General features: G+C 36.8%; 1 protein-coding gene across 2 annotated transcripts in view; it reads left to right on the top strand.

The window, feature by feature from the left end:
* GABRG2 (gamma-aminobutyric acid type A receptor subunit gamma2) overlaps positions 1-26,305 on the top strand; it is a 69,098-nt gene that overhangs the window by 15,842 nt on the left and 26,951 nt on the right. For both annotated transcript variants that reach the window (XM_054842193.1, XM_054842192.1), the window contains exons 2-6: positions 9,700-9,848; positions 11,482-11,549; positions 12,541-12,761; positions 16,941-17,023; positions 17,731-17,868. In XM_054842193.1, coding sequence (XP_054698168.1) covers positions 9,700-9,848; positions 11,482-11,549; positions 12,541-12,761; positions 16,941-17,023; positions 17,731-17,868 — 659 coding nt within the window. The remainder of the gene's footprint in view (positions 1-9,699; positions 9,849-11,481; positions 11,550-12,540; positions 12,762-16,940; positions 17,024-17,730; positions 17,869-26,305) is intronic.

Consider the following 26,305-nt stretch of genomic DNA (forward strand, 5'->3'; position numbering starts at 1 on the left):
TCATGTTTATGTGCCTATTTATGTTATAAAAATGGCTTACACTTACATGCAAAGATGATATAACATGGCTTATCATGGCAAGTAGAAGGCCATTAGTCCTTTAACTGGGGTAAGCATTCAATATTCCTGACTCCCAGGCCAACACTGGGAACACCCCATTATAGTGCTTTGCTGTGTAATGAGACATAGAAAATAAGAACGAAAACATTCCCTAACAAATTTAACTCTAATTAGGATTTATGTTCAGTTTAACTTGAATTTTAAAGCTCACATCTATAGGCAAAAAAAAAAAAAAAAGATACTCTAAATCTCAAAAAAAAATGCTCAGGAGGGTTACTCAATAAGCAAAACTGTTGACTTTCCTATAGCACCTCATATATTTGTTTTTAAACATTGACAGATAGTGATGTAAAGATGACTACATCATGAATGATTGATTCCAGAAGTGACTTCCTTCTGGGGGGAATTACCATGCTGACAAAATATAGAAAAAAGTCGTGCAAGTATTCTGAAAAGCCATGAATATGAGTACCTCTTAGGGTATTTCAGAGCAAGAATCTTTATTCTTTCATTTTTTCAAATCTAATTGAGCAATAGGATTGGTTTTTTGAGCTAATGTTGTTAAAATAGATGGCTGGAGGGCATCCATGTTTTCCTAATCTTACTCACTGAGAACAGAATTAAGCTTTTTACTCCTCTTGTTAATTTATAGTGAGATTTTAGAGCAATCTTTTCTAAAAGCAATGTACCTTATTGGGGAAGAGAAATTACATATAATAGTAACAGATGACAATTACATACAATAAAACACAGCCAGAAAAAAATGAAGTGATCTCACATTAAAAAAGACCTAGCTAGATCACATTTCAGTAATGTCCATTAATTTAACAACTTCTTTTGAGCTCTCCCAGCTACAGCGAAAATCTGCAGGAGTTGAGTAATAGCAACAGGCAAAAGTCATGCCCAAAGTGCCTTAGACTTCACATGCAGAGATGTATAGAACAGTTTTAAAACAAATGAAAAAAAGAGGAGAGAAGGGGTGGGAGGGGAGAGAAGTGGAGAGGAGAGAGGTAGACCAAAAAATAAACCTTCTAAGGTTCACATAATGCCAAGGTTACACCTTTTACAATTAGATATAGCTAGATAATTTCAAATGAAGTGGATCAACTCAAGCTAACCATAATATGCAGAAGAATATCTGAACCTATTTCTCCTTTTTCTCTTTGTTTTTATCTAATGCTTTCCTTTGTTTGCCACTAAAACAAGTAGCCATATCCGCAGTAAAGAGAGATACGTGAGTAGATTATATAACCTCCAGTAAACAAAATGTAAGAAAACATATTCATACAGAATTCCAGCTCAAAAAAAATTGAAATAATCATCTTAAGTTATGGAGGCTTATCTGAATCATCTGATCACATCTTAGACTCCCCCAGAGTTCTCGTAAGTATAAAAGCTGCACTTCAAGCTCAGGCTGTTCAAAATGAATGATGTGTGCTTGTTTCTATAATTCTCTCTCTTGTTCCTTACTGGCTATACAAGTTTGTTTCATCCCTCTACATTTTGCTATCCTCCCTGGGCGTAGCATGTATTTCCTCTTCCTGCCCACAAGTTTTGTATTGTAATTCAGTTTTGGTCAATTACATCAGTCTGTTCTGATAGATCCGAAGAAGGAAATCCTTTATCAACTTATTTAACCAATGTGCCTCAACTTTCTGCTGGAGAAAGTGATTCTAGATTTGGTGCTACATTTCAGCTTTTGGTTCTTTGCCAGGACTGCTAGCATTGGTCCCTGTTTCTGGTAATTTTAGTGACAACTGGCCATGAGCCCATTTTGTTGGTACTAGAAATATTTAAAAAGGGACAGTAATCCTCATGTTCACTCACAACTTGAATCCAATAAGTTGTGCAACGCAAAAACTGCACTGCAATTTTTCAGTACAGTGAACTAGAAAATACAGTAAATACTACAAACCTAAAGTTTTATTGGTAGCTTTTTAAAAAAGTGTTTTCACAAACTTACAGGAAGGAAACAAAACTTAAACCAAGTTAAATGTTTCATTTTCAACCTTTCTGTTTAAACACTTGCTGTAACCACATTCAGCTGAATCTGCAAATATGGAGAATAGATGCTTTAACTGTAACTACGTAGGGCTAAAATTTGTGATGTTGTAAGGTACAGTAGCTAATGTGAGTGCACGCCTTGGGGAAGAAGTAGAATGACTGTAAGATAAACCAGTCTGCTATGACTGACAGTTTTATAGCAACCAATACAAAAACATCATTGCCATGTAATATTTTAGAATTCTGTGAAGACATTTAAGAATTGGACTGCTTTACTCAAAATGGCTGACAAGTAAGGGTGAGGATAATGTGAGTTACTGAATGACTACAAGAAGGCTTGTTAAATCCACAGCATGATACTTAGGTGCTGTGTTGCCAGGTATCATCGCATTCAGTGGAAAACAGTGTAAATGTTCGCAGGAATCTGGCCAGCCTTTAAATGTCAGTGTAGACATGGTTTTCAGAAATGACTGATTGCTGGCAATCTAGGGACTTCACGTACTGTAAAGATGACTGAAAAGTCATCTTTGGGGAGTACTAATCTGTGCTACTCTAGTAACTAATTTCTGAGTCTTCAATGCCCATTTTAAGACTTGTGTGGTCAGTCACTACTTAATCGTAGTGTTCCAGCTGTAGCAATTTATTTATGAGAACTGTAGTATGACTTTAATAATTTTTTTTCTTGTAAATGTCAGTACCTCTGTGACTTAGGAATGACAAAAATCTCAGCTTTGTTTTGTTTTTAAGCAGTGATCATTTCATGACAAGTTTTCAAATACTTTACACACTTTGAATAGTTCATAGAATGATAGCTGAAGCAGTAGCAGTTGTCCAGGAAATCTTCTACAGGTGACCTACTTAAAATCCAACCTACCCCAACCATTAAGTAGAGATAAAAACTACTTTCTTTCTCCTTGTGAACTTTCTTAGCCTCCTTCACTACATGACTACATCAAGAAGCCAAAATATAGCTAATACTCCCTAGTGGCCAAGTCTGAAACAAGCTTTTCTGGAATCTAGTATTTCAGGCTATTCTGGAGCAAAGCTCCATCCAGGTACCAGAACTGCAGTCTCACCAGCACCAGAGCTCTAGATGGAGGGAGCAGGACAAGACGACACTTTCTCTGTGATTTCTTAGCCAAATCTCTCAACACAGTCTCCAATTCCTTTTATGGAACTTCGGATAACCTACTGGATCTCCTTTTTTCCTCTCTAAGCAAAGGATTATTCTGAGTTTCCACCTCTGATGTGGGAATGGACTTGGGATGAGACTAATTTTCACATTGCATGATTTGCAATCCTGAGAAAAGTGAAGGTTGGGTATTGTGATGAACATTTAGTAGTAAAAGAGAAAATGGGTACCATTCTCAGAGTAAAGATAGGAGCATGGTCCTGGGCACAGCCTTAGGATTTGAACAATGCAAACGGACAGGATAGAAACATGAACAGGGAGAGACAATTCAGCATACAACTTTGCGAAAACATTTTCTATTTTTCTATTTTTTTCTATTTCAATTGAACATGAGTCAACAGTGTGCCCAGGCTACCAGGAAGGCCAGCCGTATCCTGGGGTGCATCAAGCACGGCATTGCTAGCCGGTCTAGGGAAGTGAGTGTCCCACTCGACATTGCGCTGGTGAGGCCTCACCTCGAGTACTGCATGCAGGTTTGGGCACCACAGTACAAAAAGGACATAAAACTACTGGAAAAATGTCCAGAGGAGGGCAACAAAGACAGTGAAGGGTCTAGAGGGGAAGATGTATGAGGAGAGGCTGAAGTCCCTTGGTTTGGTCAGCCTAGAGAAGAGGAGCCTGAGGGGAGACCTCATGGTGGCCTACAGCTTCCTCACAAGGGGGGAGCGAGGGGGCAGGTGCTGATCTCCTCCCTCTGGTGACCAGGGATAGAACCCGAGGGAATGGCATGAAGCTGCGACGGGGGAGGTTTAGGTTGGATATCAGGAAAAGATTCTTCACTGAGAGGGTGGTTGGGCACTGGAACAGGTTCCCCAGGGAAGTGGTCACAGCACCAAGCTTGACTGAGTTCAAGAAGCGTCTGGATAATGCTCTCAGTCATATGGTCTGATTGAGCTGGTCCTGTGTGGAGCCAGGACTTGGACTCAATGATCCCTTCTAACTCAGGATATTCTATGATTCTATGATTCTATGAGATAGCATTACTTAAAATATCATTGGCAGTCAACAAGAGAGAATATAGATACAGTTAGATTTCCACAGAAACTGATCTCCTGCAAATACTCTGTTCTCTACATACTCATATGTCACATCTGCATAAGGCGTCTCTGTATCCCCAGTGGGAAGTAGGAATATGTCCTTCCCTCACAGTGACCATATTATCATCATGAATAACGTATGCCCTATAGATTAGGGTCATTTTTTATGCATATCGGAGAATGAATTTAGCTTGACTATTCATTAAGTTAAACAGTGTTGTTAGGTAAAATGGCAAGCCTTGTTTCAGTCCTTCCCTGAGAGGTAGAAAACATTGGTGCTTTAAGGGGAAGGCTCACTGTATGTGTGAGTAGTTTATTAAATCTTTGCTGTAGGCTCTGTAGCTTCTATAGCCTACTTGGTATAAAAGATGAAATTGGTCAGATTTTTTTGACAAATAAACTTAAGTTTTTAACTGGAATTAAACTAATTAGTTGTTGGCTATTCAGTACTGCTACAGGTCTTTTTCTTTAGGCACTTTGTGGCTACTCTGATTCTGCTTGTAAACAGCAACGCAATAGCAGGCAGATTCCAGCAGGGATAATTGACTCTTGTGTGAAGATTCTTAATAGAACACTTGCAAATAGTTAAAATTCATTTTCTATATATAGAAAAGTTAAGGGACAGAGCCACAGCAGGTACAAATTGGCATATCTTGTTTAAAGTCACTGGAATTATAGAGATTTTGACCAGCTAAATATACGACCTCACACCTGAATGTTGAAAGACTGAGCAGTCATGGTAGGTTTTTGCATCGGAGAAGAGTATCATCTCCCTTCTACTACTTGTAACAAGTTGTGAAAATCACATTCCTTCCTGTAGATCAGGAAATATTTACTTTATTTCAAAGGGATATCCTTTGTGAGTTATTGCTCATTAATGAAAGATGTGCCCAATCTATCCCTCAGTTTAGCCTGAATAATTATTGCTGCTGTCTGTGATTTTAAATAATGTATAGTATATCTTTACCAACATATCGTAGTGTCTTTCCAAGAAATGCTACATATGATTTTTCTGGAAGTTACATTACAGTGTCTATGATACAGAGATGTCATGGAACAGCAGAGATCATCACAAGTTATGATGCTGACTTTGTGTTAGCAATTAATTAAAACACAGTAGTTTTTAAATAGCTAATCCACCATTTATTTTGAATTTTGAACTAAAGAATTTAAGCCAAAGGACAGCCAAATACCATTAATATAATTATTTGTTAAATTTTACTAAAGTGATTATTTTTATGTTGGTATCAATCTTACTTCCATGGAAATATAAGGAAAACAGAGAAGAAATAATACTGAATCTATTAAAAAAAGGAATGGATCCCCAAACTGTAATGTGTATTTCCATGGTTTTGGACTGCTAAGAGAATAGTGTATCAGCACATTAATGAAACCTTTGACTTATGGACTTTGCTGTGTCTTCTGGACAAGGCTTGGAAAAGAAGATGGAAAAAAAAAAATACTTTCCTAATGCATCAGTGATTTCTCAGCAGAGGTATCCTCTGGGACTGATCAAACTAATCTTCCACTATTTTAACTTATTTCCAGTATAGAAATAATGCCTTTAGTGCTAAGGGGTCTGTAAAAGAGGCTACAGTGATGAATTATCCATTGGTTGGTAACCCAGTTCTACCTGCAGTAGGCACTACTGCCCACAGAGGTTACACTTGCTCCACAAATGATTAAATGTTTCTTAGACAGTATTGCAAAAAACTTATGATGTGCACTAGCAAAGATCTAGAGAATTCAGTCCTGAACATTTAGTTGGTGTAATCTCAGTTTGTGCTAAAGTTACACCTCACCAATGAGCACTCGAAAGATCCATATAAATGTTATAAATCAAGTAACAACTTCTGTAATGCAGAATTAGGATTAGTACATGTATTTTACAGTGAGGAAGATAAGAAACATGAATTAAAATTCTTTTTAGCCCCTGCCATGGTAAAAACCTCATTGGCAGAATGAGATTTGTTTGCAGTTGTAGAGCAAGCTACCAATTCATAGATTTTTGCACATTTTATCAAAAAAAATTTAAAAATACGACTCAATCTTGTGCTGTCACCCCCCCCCCAATATTCCTGTAGTCCAAATTAATGCACTTTCTGATCTAAATTAATAAATGCTTACTAGCATGTAGTGATTTCTGCCCTCTATCTGCTTTGTGAAGATGTATTTCAATTAATTTGACACATAGAAAGAGCCCCCCGAATGTTCGGCACATTCATGATTACATATAAAAGTAAGTATATATATATAATATATATATGTAAGTAATTACAATCACAGCTACCTCACACAGGCTTAGCTGGCAAACTGAGCAGGGATTGGACCAAATGACCTCCAAAAGTGCCTTCCACCTTTAATTACTCTACAACTTGAAGTTTCAAATTTGGGTTTTGACCCTCTTAAGCCATCTCTTTTCCAAATAGGGAAACTGGATTTATGTAAAGCAGTCTTGCACACATCTTGCAATGGCATTAAGTCAGAAGTAGGAATATCTCAGACGGTGAGATTTTGTACCAGTCTCTGAAACATTAACTTTCAAAAAATTATACTGTAATCTGCAAATAGGTAAACATGTTTCTTTGCATACTTGTATTGCTAGATTTGAAAACTTCTAGCAGTCATAAAAATAAAAACAGATTTCAATATGCATTTGGGAGTAATCTGGACTTTATCGAATTTGTTCTGGACAATAAAAGCACTTGCAAAATTTAAGCCATATAATCAGATGGACTGATCTGAAAGTCTTAAGGAGATGAAAAGGGCTTTGTCATTATGACTTTCATTATTATTAATGGCATGGCACAGCCAAAGCCCTGCTCATCTGGCTAGAGATGCACCTCTGATTGTTCTGACTGGTATGCAGTCTTACACAGACTTTTAGACAACTGGATACCCGTGCTAGCTTATGATTCTCTTGGAATTCAGATAAAAGCTGGAATTCAGTGGCCTTTTTCCCTAGTTACGTTGGCTGTTCTCCTTCTCTCTCTCACACTAATTTCATAAAGCATTTGCTGTTTTTTTGAGATTTGGAGTGCCAAAATGGCTTGAAATGGCAGATGAGTGAACAAATAGCTATTTCTTTCCTACAAATAATTACCAAGAGGAAATGGAAGTTTTACTGACTGTGGGCTGCTGTTCAATACAGTTGTATATACTTGAGACAAGTCCTAGACAAACATACTTTTTCATCTTCTAATCTTGCACTGGCCGGTACACCAGACTGCTACCTAGCTGTTTGATTTTTGAAGCTTTCTCATCACATTAGTATTCATGAACACATTGCCTTTGTGAAAGAATGTATTTGATTTACTTTTTCTTTTCCATTCAGAAAAACTGTTCTTTTTGGAGAATGGATGTTTAATTGCTTATTTAAAAAAAAAAAAAAAAAGAGAAGTATGGCTTTTTATACATAAAGTTATGTTTTTTCATTTCACTGAAAATATATAATCTAGTGCCTTCTGTTTGCAAAGACTTTATTTAGAAGGCTTTTCTCTCCTCCAGGATGGAGAACCTTGCTTCAGTTATGTTCCTTTGAATTACAATTAGATCTTTGAACTCCAGACAGCTGAATAAACAAATTTCCCCCACCAATTTAATTATCCTGGCCTGTTTGTCAGTACCAGCAGAATACTATGTAGCACATTGCCAATTAAAACTCCACATTTGATTGCCAGTAAAACACTACAGGTTCAGGCCTGTGTAGTCAGGAGGAGGAGGTTGGGCTGCCTATTCTTGATCTGGGAAGCTGAAGCTCCCAGATACATATTGCTGGTGCAGGGTGGGTTAGGTGATGCCTGGAGGTGGCAGCCAGTGACAGTACATGTAATAAAGGCGTAGATTAACCTAACTTTACTAGCAGCTCCCAAGCTCATTTCAGTGCAATGCAAGACTGGTGCTCTCGTGCATACTATGCATTCCTAGTTGCTACAGTCCTATGCACAGTCTAAGGCTGCTTCTAATTTCACTGTACCTTCAGCACCTCCTGGGAAGCAGAGTCTCATACAGAGAGGCATAGATGTGCTAGGGCTCTTTTCTGTTAGGCTGTGCCCATGGGGAAGAAAGAAGCTAAAGCCTCTTTTGTAGTTAAGTTGTATTTGTGCAGTTGGCTTACAGCTCCCAAACGCCCAACACGGGAAAGCCTTCAGGCCATCAACTCTGGGTAGGTATAAGCAGGATGCAGCAGGATAGCACTGTAGGGGAGGAGTGGGCAAGACCTCAGCTGAGTGAAGATCTGTGTTAACAGAATGGCTCTCTGAGAGTCTGGGACTAGTCATCCCTTCATTATTGCACCCGTGACCATAGTCAGCTGTGTCTGCTTTCAATCTTGTGTGCCAGGCATGAGTTTCAGCCCCCATGAGAATTTACTTCTCTGTGCTCTTTCCCACAGATTCTGGCTGAAACAGGAAAATAATTAAATTTTCTGCTTTTGGTCCATTTGTATCCAAACCCCACCCACTGGCTTAAGACATTTGTAGTATCATTAAGATCTTTCATATCCAGCAGTGTTCAAACTTTGTCACAGAAGCACGTCAGGAAAGAAGGGCACTGGCATATTATGCAAAAAGCTTACAGTTGCCTAGCACCATTAAGCTGATTACCACTGACATTCTGACATTAAAATATCTGATGATGTCATATTCTAAAGTAGTTTCTATGTTCTCTAGAACTGGAGGCACAGATTTTAAGAAAACAAAACATCCATTAAAGCTAGTCTACACATTTCTGATTCCTAACTTGCCCTTTTTACTGTGCTAAGCAGGTTGAATTATACAAGATCTGCTGTCATATTGCTCAGTAGCAGAAAACAAAACCAAAAACAGTAGAAAGATTTTTTATCCTCTCTGGGTTCTGGTTAGCAAAAATGAAAATGAAAACCATTTGCAAAAATTTGTGCTGAACTTTCCAAATGCACAATAAGCTCAAGTTCATTGGAGTGGAGAAAAGCTGTGCGACAGTTTGAATGAACCTAACTGTTGGTCTTGTCAGTAAAGTGTTGCATCAAATCATTCTCTCAGAGAGAAGTAATGCAACAACACTGAGTGATATTTTGGTGGAGAGTTGCATAAGCTGAGTGACAATTAGATTTGTTTCGTAACAGGTCCCACCTGAGTCAGTGAGAGAAAAAATAGGCATGCCAAAGGTGATAAGCACTGATGTTCCTTCGAATAGACAGAATATGATCTCAACTGTACTAAAAGGAAATGTTGCTAAAGTGAACTGTAACCTCAACTGTTATGTGACATCTTTACTATGAGTCTCCTTTTATAAAGCAGGCAATTATTCAATGTTTTGTACAGTACTATTAAAACCTGAATTATGTGTATATTGTCTCTGAAAAGGTTGCCTACAAATCCATATTTTTCAAGGCTTTCAATTTCTTAATTTTTATTTCTTTAACAGTTCCACCCAAAAGGTAGATGATGATTATGAAGATTACACTTCAAATAAGACTTGGGTTTTGACTCCCAAAGTCCATGAGAGTGATGTCACTCTTATTTTAAATGGCTTGCTGGAAGGGTATGACAACAAGTTGAGACCTGACATAGGAGGTACGTCGGTTTTCTTTTTAGACCACTTTTGATTGAGCACTGAATAGAAAGAATTTTCTTACCATATTATGCTACACAGGAAGCAGAATCCATTCAAAATAGTTATGAATGAAAATATAATGTAGTAAAACATCAGTGGCACAAAAAGTAGTTAAAATTTTGGAAGCTGACATAAATTAAGATTGCTAAATCTATCCTGAGACATCTAAGAAGTCTGTTGTGATTTGCTGAATCAGGCTGCTTGTAATGATGCATCTGCATAGAAAGTTGGGAATTCAACGTTTGGAGAATGAAAAAGCAAGTTTTTATCTTCTTTGTCTAAGTGAGATTGTTAGACAATCACAAATAATATATTGGAAAGGAAGGCCAAAATGAAGGTAACACAGCCTGATCCTTGGGTGTTGTGATGGACACAGACAGAGCCTCAAACAGCAGCAGGTCTGCTGTGTGGCAGCACAAGCCCTCACTTGCACGGCAGGGCAAGAAATGACTGCAGAATGGGGCACAGCAGAAAAGGTTCACAAAAGATAACTGCAGTCAAGTAAGGCTAACCTCCCTAGATTTCCCCCACAGCCAATATAAGTATATAGACCCAACATAGGACTCATAATGGAAGTCTTAAAAGTTGACTGAATCACCTTTGGCAGGAATCTTCCCCTCCACTGATTACTGAGGGAGCTCACAGAGATAAATCTCCCTGAGCTGCTGCAAGTCAGTTTGAGAAGGCCCCATGTGTGCACAGAACAGGCAGACAATACCTCTGTAGAAGAGGATACAGCAGTAATAAGATTATAGAAAAACGCAAAGAGAATTCATGGATGAGGCAGGTGGAGGAAAGCAGAAAGCAGCAAGGTTTATGAAGGAAGCTGATTCTAACAAGTTTATAGAGGCTTATAAACTAAGGAATTTTTCACAGTGAGGGATAACATGAGTATTTAACCTTCAATGTATGTATACAGTGTAAATTAGCAGAGGAATTTGTCTTTCTCCCAATCCAAAACTTTAGAGAACAGAAAGCATTCATAAAAGCATCTAGGAAAAAACAATCATGTTTTAGTCAAGATGTGTAAGAATAATAAAGCTGCAATAGAGTAATTTCAAAATAAATTAATCTAACAACTGTTTTTCATTCCTGTTTCCTTGAGTATTATTTTTGCTTTGGGCTCATGAAACTCTTACCTACAGACATCTCTGCAGGCAACAGCAGTCATGTTGTATTTGGCGTTATAATGTAAAACAAGTGATGCAAGACATCATAAGAAGAATAAGTTTGCTTTCATTGATAGTGTTTTGTCAGATGTGTTGCTGTGACCTGACACAAAATATACATACTCTCAGTCAGATATGACTCACTCTAAGGTAACGACACTGGGTTTAGTATTTGTTCTTATAGCATAAGTGAATTTGTTATGTTAGAATAAACCATATAAGAATTTGTCTCAAAGTGTCTCCAACTAATTTCAAACTGGAGACATCGCTGCAAATTTATAGTTAATGTATAGACACATTTAAATGTGACGCAACCATAGCCATACAAGAGAGCTACTGTAATAATCTTTTGCTTGTGTTTGACTTTCATATAGTTGATTTTGACCTTCACTCATGTTACTGATTCTTTTTGTTTCTCTTACAGTTAAACCGACAGTAATTCACACTGACATGTATGTAAATAGCATTGGGCCTGTGAATGCCATCAATATGGTAGGTAAATGATTTCCAGTTTTCCTACAATGTTCTCTTTGTTACAAAGCCTCCATCATTTTTGACATTATAAAGCTTCCATTAGTTTTAATGTTGTGCTATACCTATGTTATTTTTAAAATCTCATTATTATTCCTATGGATGTGAGGACTATTTGAGCTATGAATCTCTACAAGACAGGGAAACGGAGCTCTGTGCTGAAAAAAATGTAATAGTAGTAGTTTTAACATATCCTCACACTCTTATGTGCTCTACTTTCAAGTGCTTTGTGACAGTTTAACTCGTGTAAAACTGAGCTTCCAGACTGCTACAAAATAAGGAAAACCAATCACCAGTGATATTACCACTCTTGCCAATGAGAGATAAAAAGAAAAAAACCTAGGTACTCTCTCCTCTCCTCTTGCCAAAGTTTCTACAGAAAAATTTAATTATATCTTTTGTACAGGTGAGGGAAAGTGGTCTAGCCTTAGCACAATGTCTACTTCATTCTTTTAGTTGTCACGTGTAGAAGGCAATCTCTGATTGCTCTTGTCCATTCTATAACTCCCTTTGCAGCTTCTGGCTGCCCAGTAGTGCCAGGGAAAGTGAGACTTCATCACTTCTGGTATTAACTGGGGGGCACAGGCAATTAAGGCAGCCAAGTCAGCTCAAATTTTTCCCATCCTAGATCCAAGGGAATAAGTAATTGTTCTCTGACCTTATCAGGCGTGGGTTGAGGTGTGGGGACAGAGAATTAGAAAGGTGCATATACCACTTAATTGCATCGTAGTTTCACTTGTCAGTAGGAAAATAACAGAATAAATTTTTTTTGTAAACGATAATCTTTGGTAAACTACGCCCTCAAAAATTAACAAAAAATTTGTTTTTATCAGTTCTAGTATCATCTTCTGTAGTTCACATTTTTTTCATATGAAATTAAGAAAAGCATATCAGGAGTTATGTGAAATGCTGAGTACTATGTTTTCATCAGTATTTCTGGTTAACACAACAGGAATATACAATTGATATATTTTTCGCCCAAACGTGGTATGACAGACGTCTGAAGTTCAACAGCACTATAAAAGTGCTCAGATTAAACAGCAACATGGTTGGGAAGATCTGGATACCAGATACATTTTTCCGAAATTCCAAGAAAGCTGATGCTCATTGGATAACAACTCCTAATAGGATGCTCAGGATCTGGAATGACGGCAGAGTGTTGTACACATTGAGGTATTTATACCTGATTTTAATTTCAGTTTCTCTAGGGAAAGCCAAAGAGAAAGATCCTGTGTATTCAGGTCATTTGACATTAACCTGAAGGAGAAAACACTCTTTTTTCCTATTTACTTATGCATACAACCCTGAAAAAGGCAAATATTTAGAAAATATTACTTGCATGCGATTATTTTATATTGGCACAGTAAAAAGTTATATTTCTTCCTACAGATTGTACTATCTTGCTCCACAATAGTCCCATTCCTATACTAAAATGAATATAAGCATTGTTATAGTAATTCATCTGAATTTTCAAGTATGTTTTATTATTTGCCACCAGCTTGGTCCATATTGCCTTTTACCTTTTTATTGGGTGAAACTGATGAATTTGAAATATCCTTGAATTAAGGTATAAAAGGAAGTATTATATACACCAAAGGCCTCTTATTCTGAACTGATTACAATTTAGCTAGATGAAGCAAGCTAAATAAAGATTAATATTTCAGCATTGGTCATTTAAGGTTTAATCCAAAACCTACAGATATGCCCTGTTCCACTAAAATTTTCATGACTCTGAACTTGATATGCTCATCTCCAGATTTCTCAGTCATATATATAACTTTTCTTTTGAGAATGAATAAATATTATGCATTTAAAAACTTGAATAAATATTATGCATGTCTACATTCAAGTGTAACACATGCAATATGTAACAACTCAGATATCTTATTCCCAATGACCATAAGATACTTCCTAAATGCAAAGATCCTAAGGGCTTTTTTTTTTACTTTTTCTTACATGTGATATAATATTTGGTTCTATGTAAAATGTAGATAAAGCCAGCATTTGTTCAAGGGAATTTATAATTTAAAATGAGACTACGGAATCAAAGATGTTAGACATAAGACCATCTGAGGTTTAGACTGCATTTTTTTCAAAGTGTTTTTTCTGCTTTTGTTTTATTGGGTGCCAAAAATTAAGTTTTGAGGAAAAGTACATTCATTATAAAGTTAATGAATAGATCTGAAGCTTTGGTTAAGACAACCTTTTAATTTTGCAACGGTCTGAATTACAAAAAGGAGTTTTATTTCATAGTTATTTTACATTCATTACACATTGCATCGTGAGAACAGAAAAGAGAATGATTGGAATTGAAATCCAGTGCAAATCAAAGTCTCATAAAGAAGATCCTATGTCCACCTTTGAAATGGTAAATTTGGTCTTAGCTACACTACAGCCTCTTTGGATTTCATTACCTTTCTCTTCAAACACCTCAGTTTCTCTCATTAGAAAAAGGTATATCTGACAGAACTTAGAGACAGTTATCTCTTATTACTATATACTTAGTTTTCTAGTGAGTCACAGCAAACACCAGTAAGGATTCAGCCTGGATTAATCCAGAAGTGAAATGTGATGGTATCATCACAGATCTGGGATTCTGTCCTGAAGAGAAGAGGGCTCCAGAAGAGCTGGTTGATTTTCTCAATCACCTCCTCCCAAGCTCAAGAACTGTCCATCCGGACCAGCAGGAAATCAAGCAAAGTTAGCAGGCAGCCTGCATAGATCAACACAAAGCTCCTGATTCAAATGTGAAAAAAAAAAAAAAAAAAAAGGTACTACAGGTTTGCAGCAGGGACAGGTGACCCAGGAGAAATACAGAGATGCTGTCTGAGCACTCAGGGACAGGGTTAGAAAAGCCAAAGTTCATCTAGAGTCCAGTCTGGCTAGGGACATGAAAGCAAGGGTTTCTACACGTACATTCTCAGCAAAAGGAAGCCTAGGGAAAATATGGGCACACTGCTGAATGGGAATGGGGACCTTGTCACAAAGAACACTGAAAAGGCCAAGGTACACAATGCCCCCTTTGCCTCAGTCTTTACTGGTAAAACCCTGCCTTCAGTGAAAGCCAACTGGAATGCAGTCAATAGTGGTGTACTCCCCAGTTTTGTACTAGGCTAATACAGTTTAAGATCTTCACATCTTCATTAATGACCTGGACAATAGGACAGAGCGCACCCTCAGTATGTCTGCAGATAATACAAAACTGGGAGGAGTGACTGGTATCACAGGGTTGTAGTACCACTCAGAGGACTGCAACATGTTGGAGAAATGGGACAACAGGAATCTTGTGGAGATAACAAAAGAAAATGTCATCCTGAACCAGGGGAGGAATAGCCCCATGCAGCAGTACAGGGTGGAGGCCTACCAACTGAAAAGCACCTTGCAGAAAAAGACCTGGGGATCCTGGTGGACATTCACCATGAGCCAGCAAATGCCCTTGAAGCAAAGGCAAACAGCATCCTGGACTGCATTAGGAAGACTGCTGCCAGCAGGTCAATGGAGATGATACTTCTCCTCTGCCCAGTACTAGTGAGACACACTCTGAAATGCTGGGTCTAGTGCTGGGGTCCCCAGTACAAGAGGGATATGAGCTTACTGGAGCAAGTGCAGTGAAGATGCTGAAGGGCTGGGAGCATCTGATGTGCAGGGAGAGGCTGAGGGAGCTGGGACCGTTCAGCCTAGAGAAGAGAAGGCTCAGAGAATCTTATCAATGTGTGTAATGTGAGTAGGGGTAAAGAAGGCAGGGGATGGAAGTGGTAAAGCAGGCAGAGATGTAATCTTCTCAGTGGTATCCAGTGACAGGACAGGAGGCAACGGACACAAACTGAAGTACAGAAAATTCTGTTTAAACATACAAAGAAACTTTTTTATTGTGCGAATGGTCAAACAGTGGAACATGTTTCCCAGAAAACTCCATGCTTGGAGATGTTCAAAGCCTGGATTGTGCTTTGTGCTGGTAAATAAAATCTACTCAATTCCACAAGAGAAAACAAAGAAAACCCAGCAGTAAATCTGAGCCTATCCCAAATTCAAACAGTGTTAAATATAATGACCAGAGAAAAAGCAATATCGAAGAAAGAATTTGATCATTTTTTTGCATTCATATTATGATTATCTTGAAATTAAACTGAAGATGATGGAAATGAGAAAAGAAAGGGCAATAATATCAGCACACAGAATCAGCCCTCTGTCTGTGTCACAAACAGAACTTCCCTTAGTTTCAAAGGAAATTAGATTTGTTCCTAAATCCCTACACAGAAATGTTTCCTTTTGACTTCATTAACTTGGTGGCTAGTGGTCACAGACTCCCTCTGCATCCCACAGTAAGAGACTTAGGGAGTCATTAGCGTGCAGCACCTGCATGCAGGAGCCAGGAGACAAACCCAGCTCACAGGGTTGCTCATCGGGCATTCAGGAATCAGCAAAGACCAGAAACCTACATTTTTCCTAGACCTCACGGAACAAATAAAAATCACTCTGCTTTTTTTTTTTTTCTCCTTTTCCTTTTTTCCTCTCTCACCCCACTTCTTCCCTCCTTTCCAAAGTCCAAGTATCATGCAGCTCATGGCAGGGCTCAGACTATGTATAGGCTAGCAACAATTAAGGGACTGAATGAACAATGGTAGAGTTTTTAGCACACACATCAGGGGATACATCTCATCTAATTTTGGATTTCTAAAAGAACATATGTCTACCTGATTTATAGCACCTACAACACCTGAGTTATCATGGAGTCTCTCCTGATATTCAGTGGAGAGAAACACCTTTTGGTACATTGTTCTGATTTAAATGTCTTATTTTGGAATGAAATGAAGTATATCCTCAGAGTGCCTTTCCACTAGCTATGAAGGTTGTCTAGATGGCCGTCTTGGATGCATAGGCATATATTTGGACTCCCATCCATCATTTCTGAAATAGAATTTTTGTCACATAAAATACATTTCCCTAGTGCATTATGGCATGTTGTGACACAAAGATTTGTCACTGCTCATGAGATGACCTGTATGTCTACTTATGGATTTGCCAGTCATGAGTAATGCTGCCATTTCAGATGCACAGGAACAGAGTTTTAATACCTTATTCTATTACACAGTCCAGAAAGTAGATGATCACAGCCTATGTAACAAAAAAAGAAACACTGCTTATCAGTAACCATGATGTCTTCCTATTCTTGGAATATCCAGATTAATTCATATATATCAATAGCTTACTTTTGCTTTTTATACATATATATATATTTGCATATTTCATAGTCAGGTTCCATATAAGTAAAAACCTCGTTTTGCTTGCCATGATGCAACTTTCAGGACAAACTTAAGTGCATTCTGTTTATCCTGATCTCTTTCTCCTCAGGCTGACAATTGATGCTGAGTGTCAGCTACAGCTACACAACTTCCCAATGGATGCCCATTCCTGCCCCTTGGAATTTTCAAGCTGTAAGTAACATGCTTAGAAATATCCCTTTTCTGACTCACACTGAACCACTTATTATAAATTTGTATTTACATACTTAGAGTCACTGAGGGTTATGTTCTTAACTAGACATACTTCAATGGTTTTCAGTTTTATTTTGACCTTATTTTCAAGTACATGAATCATATATGATCACAAATATAATTGAGGAATGCTATATAAAAATGATACAATTTCTGGGACCTGTGTGATTAATTTATGCTGATATCTTAGCACAACAGTAGAAATTTTTACTTTCAGCATCAAAGTCCCATGACCTGACACTTTCTCTGTGCATGGGTGTTTTACTATTTCAATAGTTGGAATCAAGAGTCTGACATTTTGCAGTCAGGTCAAGGTGTGAATTCCTGGTCCAGCTGCAGACTTTTTGGCCATGACTGAAGGATGGGCAAAATTCCATCCTATTGGGTCCACAAAAGTGGAAAACTAATTTTTGAAAAAATTATCTCAAGTGCTATTTTAATTTATAATAAATATAATTTTATAATAAATAAAATGTGACATTACGTAAAAGGCACTACTAAGAAACTTGACAAAAACATATCTATAATTCACTTGCAATATGCTTCTCCAGGTTTTTCCAGAAATTGAAAATAATTTTTTTACTCCCCAAAGTACACTAAAATCTTAACTATGAAACAAAGCATTCTGTATTTTCCATTGCAATAAGATGGCTACCCAAGAGAAGAAATCATTTACCAATGGAAGCGCAGCTCAGTGGAGGTGGGGGACACCAGGTCCTGGAGGCTTTACCAGTTCTCCTTTACAGGATTAAGAAATACAACTGAGGTGGTGAAGACTACTTCAGGTAAGACAACTGATCTATTTACCTTCAGATTCCTTTAGGATTTTATTAACAGAAAGAAAAAAAGAAAGCTATCTCTGTTTAGAACTTAGCATTGGCACTTCACTGAACAATTACAGGCTTTTAAATACCTGTGGAACCATCCAGGCTTTAGTATTTCTGAAAAAGAATTCACAGAAAGAAAGATAAGTTGTTGTCTACTGTCCATTCTTGTCCTCCATGAAATACCTAGAACAGTCAGGAGAAAGCCACTACTACGAGGGGTGGGTGGGCAACAGAACTTCCTGTCCTGCTTCAGTGTAGAAAACAGGGCAGCTGAGCCACGAAATGATAACCTGATACTGATTTGAATATTTTACAATCCCCTTCTAACTTCCAGAAGCAGAAAGTAGGTCTGCACAGAAATGAAATTCAAAGTCCCAACCTCTTTACTACAGCAGCACCAAGTTTATTTTGTTCCTCAAAACAGGGCACATTCAACTCTCACAGCCTTACAAATCAGAGTCTCAGATGATTTTCCTGCATATTTCTATCTCCTTGGAAACAAGTAATGGAATTTAAAATTATAAATGAGGAAGTACTCAGCATTTAATAAAAATAGCAATTTTAACCCTACTAACTAAGCAGGAAAATACATTCTTCTAGACATATATATTGTTTTATTTCTCAGTGGAAAGACAATCAGTGAATATGAGAATGGATGTAAAAAGAAATTGCATATTAATATTATTGTATGTGCATGATATCCCTTGTCTTTGATTTCTTACTTTCAAAAAGAACAGTGAAATGAAAGCAGTTTTTCTTTTCAGGTTGCCTTTGATTTTTACCTTATTTTATTGTTCTGGCAAATATATTGATTTAAATTCAGACATCTATGTTAATTCTGACTTCAGAAATATCCCCATCCATTTTACTTCTGAAAGGTCACCATTGTTATTATATTCAAAAGGAGAGTGAGATATGCTAGAGTTGAGAGGAGCCTGCTGTGCATTACACTGGAGTGCAAACAAAGAGGTTGAGAATTAGTCAAGTTCCAACTCCTGAATCACTGGAAAGTAAGCACCAACGACATGTTTAGTCTTATGAGCAGGGCAAAAATGGAATGAAGCCTCCCAGCTGTAGCCACATTTGCCTTATAGCATCTTCTGCCATTTTAGATGAGGAAGATGTTTAGTCAGCTATTCAAGAAAGCATTTCACCTTTCTCATTTTCCCAGGAAAATAAAAATAAAGGTGCAAAAGAGGACAAGAGAGCAGCGTGTATGCAAGCCATAGCTGCTAATAACCGCCATTACACATGACATGGTGGAATTGCTCTCAAAGCAAAAATATAAACAGCAATACTTCTGACCTCAGACTGCCCCTGCAACAGGCAAAGCACAAAAGGCAGCAGTGTACCCATGTGTGGCCTAAGGTCTCATCATGCCCAGGTTGAAAACTAACTTTATTTCAGCCTTACTTCGAGTATCTTTTATTTGTTCTTTTTCTTTCATTTTTTGCTTGAGCCTTTCTCTAATAATCTTTTGGGTTGTTGTTTTTTGGTTTTTGGGTTTTTTTGGCCAGAGATAGAAAGTAAAAAAATCTTAACATGCTACAAGCTTCAGATCCACTGACTCGGCGCATCTTACACTGGCGAATTAAAAGCACTCTTTAATGTTCTGCTAATGTGAAGAAAGTGCATACTGGGAAACAAACAGTAAAACACAGAAAGCAAAAAGATACTTTCCCATGCAAAGAAAACCTTTTCTTTTTTCAGGGGATAGCCATTCAAGCTTGTAGTACTCACTTGGAGTACTACCATAAGGTTGCATCAGTAGTTTCTAATATAACAACACACACCAGCTCTTTTAATTTGCTTTAAAAAAAGTAATTAGCAGCTAGCATGCACTTTAAAGCAGCAAAGAATCACTCATCACTTGATTCCTGAGAAATGCTCCTGAAAGCTACTCAGCCTGCTGAGCTGCTTTCAAAGACCTGCTGAGTATAAAAACTTGGAAAACGGTCCTGTGTATATATTTCTTCTGCTGCAGTTAACTTATGTTTGATTTTCCTTGCTCCTCTTGTTTTTATGACACAGATATGCAAGAAAACTAGATTTGATTTTGATCTAGGTGCAGTATCTAAATAATTAGAAGGTGGAAAAAAAACCCCAACAAAATAGGGATTATCTTTAATCTGGTCTATCTCCTACAAATATTTTGCTAAAACTGGCAGAGCCTAAAGAATGTTCATTACCTTCTTAACATGTGGGGAACTACATTAAGTCCAATATTCCTCAACCAGACCCATACTCTACGTAATTACTCTCTTACGTGCACGCATTTTCAATAGTTTCCCCAAAACACAAGAAAAATATTCCAAGCTTATAGATTTATTAGCAAGTGCAGACCGAGTACACAAGTTAAATGTTTGAATGCCCAAGTCAAAATAAGTCTTGAGATGTTATGCAACTAATTGCAGTGCTGCGTATAATAAAATTTAGGTACAAACTAATGACGGTACCACTGCCAATGCTTTGGTGGGGATATGAGCTGAGGTACAGCAGAGGCGGCAATGGAAGGATTAATAAGATGTTGGAAATAGGACTATACTATACTACCAAGAACTCTGCCCCGAAACTAGGTGACAACAGGAACCAGAGAAACCTGAACACGAGAAGGGGGAATTAGAGAATATGAGATTGAACAGTTACAGAACAGAAACAGCCTGGGAGTAGTGTTAAAGCATGTGAAACTAGAGTAAACTCCATATCTGCATCTACTCTGTTTCAAAACCAACTCTTGTCTCCAGCTTCATGCCTCCCAGTGACTAACACATTCTAGTCCTTGAGGGCCATGCTTGCTTGGTGACTGGAGCACAGAAGAGAATCAGAAAGGATGGCTGAGACTTGGTCATTAGAAACTCTGTTACTTCTCTTTCTGTCATGCCGCAGCTGAACTTTTGAGATCTGGGCTGAGTTATGGGTAGAGAAGGACAAGGATTGTTTTAGTGTAAGCTTCATAAGGTCTGATGGACTTGTGGAAGTGACTACATTTGTCTGCTGCTCCTCCTTTGCATGCACTGCATAAAGGGCCAGATGTTGGAATTCTGTCCCTGATCAGTTAGCAAATTCTGGTAACAGCAGAAAAAAAAAGCAAGTGGAACATTACAAACCGTCCTGTCTGTTTCTCTTATCTGAAGTGAGTCATCCTGAATTGTCAGATTGTTTCTCTCCAAACTGAACATTCACATGTGACTCTAATTTTCTTTGAAAGTCACAGACCAAGCAATAAGAAGTGACTTAGCTAATGGAGTCCAGTATCCATTAATAGCAGGGACTGTTAAGAAAAGTTGACTCAACCTTCTGCCCTATGAACATTTCATTATTATATGTACAGACTATTTAGTCATTTTAATATATCACCTATATATATTTTTTCCTTTTCCCTACAATCTATGATGTGTAAACGGCAGTGTTTTAGTTTAGATTATTTGCAATATAGTGCATGTTAAGACATAATATCATCTGAGTTATATAAACTACTTTGACCTCACGCATTTATAAACTGAGAAGTGTAAGGCCCCATCCACTGAACAGCAGTGAGATTCTCCCATAAAAAAGGGATGAACAAATGGAAAAGTCTAAAGAATATAAATTCCCTAACTTCTGAAATTTGGATGGAGGCTGCCATGAGCTGTCCTTACAAAGAAAGCATCAGACTTACAAATTCCTACTTCAAACTTTATGCTGAGGTTGCATAGTAAAGTTAGTTGATTTACTGACGTATTCAGAGTTCATATTATGCTTAACAATGTCTTTAGTTATTTAAGGATGCATAATTTATTAGACATATGGTCTATACATGGGACTAGCTGGAAAATGTGGCAGAAAGTGGACACAACATAAAAAGAAAAATAGTTCTATCATAAGAGGCAGTAATACAGAGAAGAAAACAAAAAATGACTGCTTTAGCACAGGATGTACTTTTCCATCCTCCATATTCTCATTTATTATTGCATAATACATTTAATTCAAATGAATGTTAGTTGTTCTTTTTCCCTTTAAAAACTATTCTGTATCTAATTTCTGACCTTTTATATTCACTGTGGATTAAAAATAAGAAACAAAGTAGATGAGAAAATAGTCCAGCAAATCTACCACTTGAGAATGATATCAGCAAATGCTGCTGCTCTTCACTTTTTGGATGTCAAAATGAAAATATTATAGAGCTCAGCTAGAATAATTTTGTAGAACAAAAGGTGCCTATTGCCTAGGAGGGACTTCAAGCAAGTTTTTCCAGAGAACTCTCTCAATTCAGATTTAACTAAAAAGAAATATAAGCTTTAATTTTTCTGATTGTTATTGCAATGCAATGTGTGATACAGAAGTATAAGATTTTCAAAATATAATGCACAAGTAGATGACACTGATTAGGGACATGTTGCACGTTGGGAACAGAAAAATAGGAAAATTCCAAAATTTGTAATTAGCTACTTTAAATAAAGAGTGAAAGATTGTAGGAAAGAAATAATCAAATGCAAAAATATAAAAAGATCAATAGTTGTGTAAAAAAATTCTGGGGGCTTTAGTAGTCCACAAACACACAAGGATAAAGAATGCAAAAAAACCCCACCTTTTCTGGGCTGCATCGCTCAGAGTGTTCTGTGTGAATTTAGGAGAAACATTCACTGTTCTACTCTGTGAAAAACTGATGTCAAATGGTTGCTGCATTCTGCTTGATTAAAAAAAAAATCACTTTAATGTGCAACATTTTAAGAAAGATAGAGGAGTGCAGGAGAGTGTAATAAGTAAATGATTTAGAAAGCATAACTTATGGAAATATTTGGAAGTATGGAACTTGTCTGGAAAAAAATGTAATTGGGGATTAAAGGAGTAAACCAAACATACTGTTTTAAAACCATAATAATAATCAGCACTGGCACATTCCATTTAGGGAGACTGTAGAAACCCTAAAATCAGGGGGTTTACGAAATCATACATCAGACCAAGAGAAAAGGACTAGCTTGTGCCTTGAAATTCTTCCCATCAATAAGTTTCTGTGAATTCCATAAAATTGCTATACAAACTGCATTTCTACTCACTATTCCAATGCTTTTGAACGTGCAAAACACCGTGCTATGCAAAACAGTTTGTGAATGTGTAATTATTCAAGACAGATGGAGCTTCTGGTATTCCCAGTTCATTTCTGTGACTGGGTAGTTCCTTTTTTAGACCAGACATTGTCTATTGCTTATTCACAGAGCCTGTCCTGAATTTTTAATTAGATACAAAAGCATTATAAGACTAATCAATAAACAGCAATTCAACAAGCTACACAGAATCCATGAGATTGGTGAGCCAATATCTGTAAATTCCTTTTTATTTTCTTCCTGTTCTGTGTTTTACAGAGCTAATCAGAGCTGTGCAGTAGAGACAGTGTATTGCTCATAACTGATAAAGTGTCAAATTTGTAATTAAATATTTATCCTGCTATGCATCTATTAAGTCACATAAATAGATCTGGGTCTGGTTTCTGTATTATCAGGAAAATGTGGTCAAGGCTATTACTTTGTGGAAGAGGAGGTATTTGCAGACTTTTATACTTTATTTTAATGCTGTATCATAATGAATTGAACTGTTGGCAGGCATGTAGTCCCCAGAGGTTCCCTAATGCTTAAAAAAACCCAGGCACCTTCTCCCTATGCTTCTTTATTAAGTCAAAATATGATATGACAGGTGCATATCATATTTGAAGATCTGTGTTGGAAAATAGGCCTGACATTAAAAAATGGCCATAGGTGGATTGCCATTGTACCTAGAAATCCCTGACAGCCCCATACACAGCTCTAGGTTCTAGTATGGGTTGATTATAGCTTATGGCATCATCAGGGAGATATCTCTGAGAATTGAAACCATTCCCTGCTTGAAGATTTTGATCTAGTGAATAGGTACAAGATACTAGTACCTGCATTTTGCTTTTGGCAGAGTATAAACACACTTTGTATCCACTTTGCAGAGGAGCAAATGATGACATAAGCTTTAAGTCAGAAAACCCAACCTACTATTAAATTGTTCTGTGTATCTTTGTTGTTCTCTTTATGGTTTAGGAGGGTATTTATCTCAAAATCCTTGTTTTTTGAAAAGCTATATTAAATTATCTTAAACATACTTGCTAAAGGAATACTGTCTCTGTAGGACAGTTAAATGTTTAAAGCAGTAGGCAGACACAATGGACAGAAAGGCTTATTTTTATGTTTGCTGCCTCAAAGGAAATCCTCAGCTCTAAGCGAATATCCTTAAGATAACCCTAAAATATCTCAATAGCTATACCTGAAGATTTCACTCCTAATAGAAATATTCTTGTCACTTGTCCAGAAAGAGACCACCAGGAAATATTTTTGCTTATTTTTTTTTTCCATTTAATCTCTCCCTTATTTTAACTCATATGAACCACTGTTTAACATTACTGTACTCAACATATTATTATTTGAAAGAAAATACAGGAGGAGTTGAGTTATTTAACTTTCATATACCACCACAAAGACTCTTGAGGGTCAAATTTATTTTTCTGAGTTTGTCTTGCTGAAGGTTTAGCATATCTGAAAGGTCAGGTAAGGATAAAAAGGATTAATATACAAGTAACCAGAGAACAAGGGATAATGTAGAATCTTAGAAGCATTTCCACTGAAGCTAAGGCAGGGTAATTGCAAAAGCACAGATGTTAAAGGCAAGATTAGTTTGTAGTAAATACAGTTTTGTGGATATAACAGAACAGTGGCTTTAAGAAATAATATTTGTTCATTTAATAGCAAGAAAATAATTAAATCTTTTAGGAAATTTAAATTATTTAAAAATAAAGAAAAATGTAATTTTGGAGGTTTTTAATTTTATGTTAAAATCAGCAAATTAAGAGTGATTCTATGTTGTAAAGTCTTTCCTGCAAATAACTAAGCATACAAATATTTGTGATGCCTCTAATGCCCCTATGAATATATTTTCATAAGTACTGATGACTCTTTGAGACTCAAAGCATATTAACATCCCCACTCCCTTTTTTAATTCCCGTTTGGTAATGAAATCATTATACCCCATCCCTGATTGACTTTCACAGAAACTGTTGTAATATCACAAGAGAAAATCACTGCAATTCCACTCTTTGCAACTGGAGCTAGATCTCATTATAATGAATTGTGGTGAGAAATCTTTGGTTCCAAAGGATTAGACACAATGGCTTAGTAGATAAAGAACAATGTATATTCACAATTATTTTAGCACACAAATAACTCGAATATTAAGCATTTTTTAGAAGAGTTTTCTTCATAGTGAATAAGTATGTTTAAATTATCGCTTTAAATAAATACATGTTTTATTTTGCTGTTGAAATAATTAAATTTCAAGCAATCCTGTGATAAATTGGAGGGTTCCTGAGCACTCAGCCTTTCAGCTGTAGAGTCACAAGGTGATCTCTGTAGCCTGTAAATTGATCAGCATAGCACTGATGGTCAATTTCCTCAGTGATGTTTCACTTCTAGACTCTTTTTGTGTTCAAAAAAATATGTCTGTAGTACAATGATTTTAAGATAATTTCTTTCACATTTTTTCCTCTTGGTTTTACCTTACTCATCATCTTCCTGCTCCTTCAAATGGAGAAAAACATACTTGTTAAGGGTGTTTGAAGGTGATGAGAGCTTAATGTTCATGATGTGTATAGTGTAGGGATAGTTCTTTTGAAATAAGTTTGGATTTGCCTGGGGCACATATATGTCCTACATAATAAACATATGCCTCTAAGGCTGCTCTTACAGAGTTAAATCCCTTCAGTTTGCAAGTGCAATTTCTAGTTTCTCAATCTCATGTCATTACATAGCTTCTTTAGTAACCTACTTATCTAAGATGCTGTTTTGTTGGGGGAGGTTATCACTGTATTTGAATAGATATAATTGAAAGGCTGAGTGGAAGTAAGACATACAAGTCTGCGTAACAAGAGTATCCGAGTCAGGTAGCATTCATTGGAGCTAATAATACTCAAATCCAGCCAAATATCCCATGGAAAAAGGAAATTAAACTAATTTAACACCACTAAGTTTAAAGAGACCTTCCCAGTGAGCTTTGATTTTTAATTGTTTCGTATCAAATAAAACAGTAGAAACAAAAAGAAAATAGACTAGGGTGTTAAATGAAAATGTGCATAGTATGTGCAAACTTCTAAAACTCTCTGCAGTACCTTGTGATTATAAAATGTTCTACTTATATTTTGCATATGCTTTATCTATAACTCCGTAAAACCATCCCATAATGTTGACAATGCATTCTCAGAGAGGAATATAGTAGTGTTAAGCATAGTAGTAATGTTCAAATATTTGTCATTATCATTTTATGTTTCACAAACATTAACTCCCTCATTTTTATTGTTAAAACAAATTCTTAATTGTAAATAATGTGTGTTTTAACATCGCCTTTT

Source organism: Grus americana, chromosome 14, assembly GCF_028858705.1.
Source record: "Grus americana isolate bGruAme1 chromosome 14, bGruAme1.mat, whole genome shotgun sequence".
In the NCBI taxonomy this organism is placed as follows: domain Eukaryota; kingdom Metazoa; phylum Chordata; class Aves; order Gruiformes; family Gruidae; genus Grus; species Grus americana.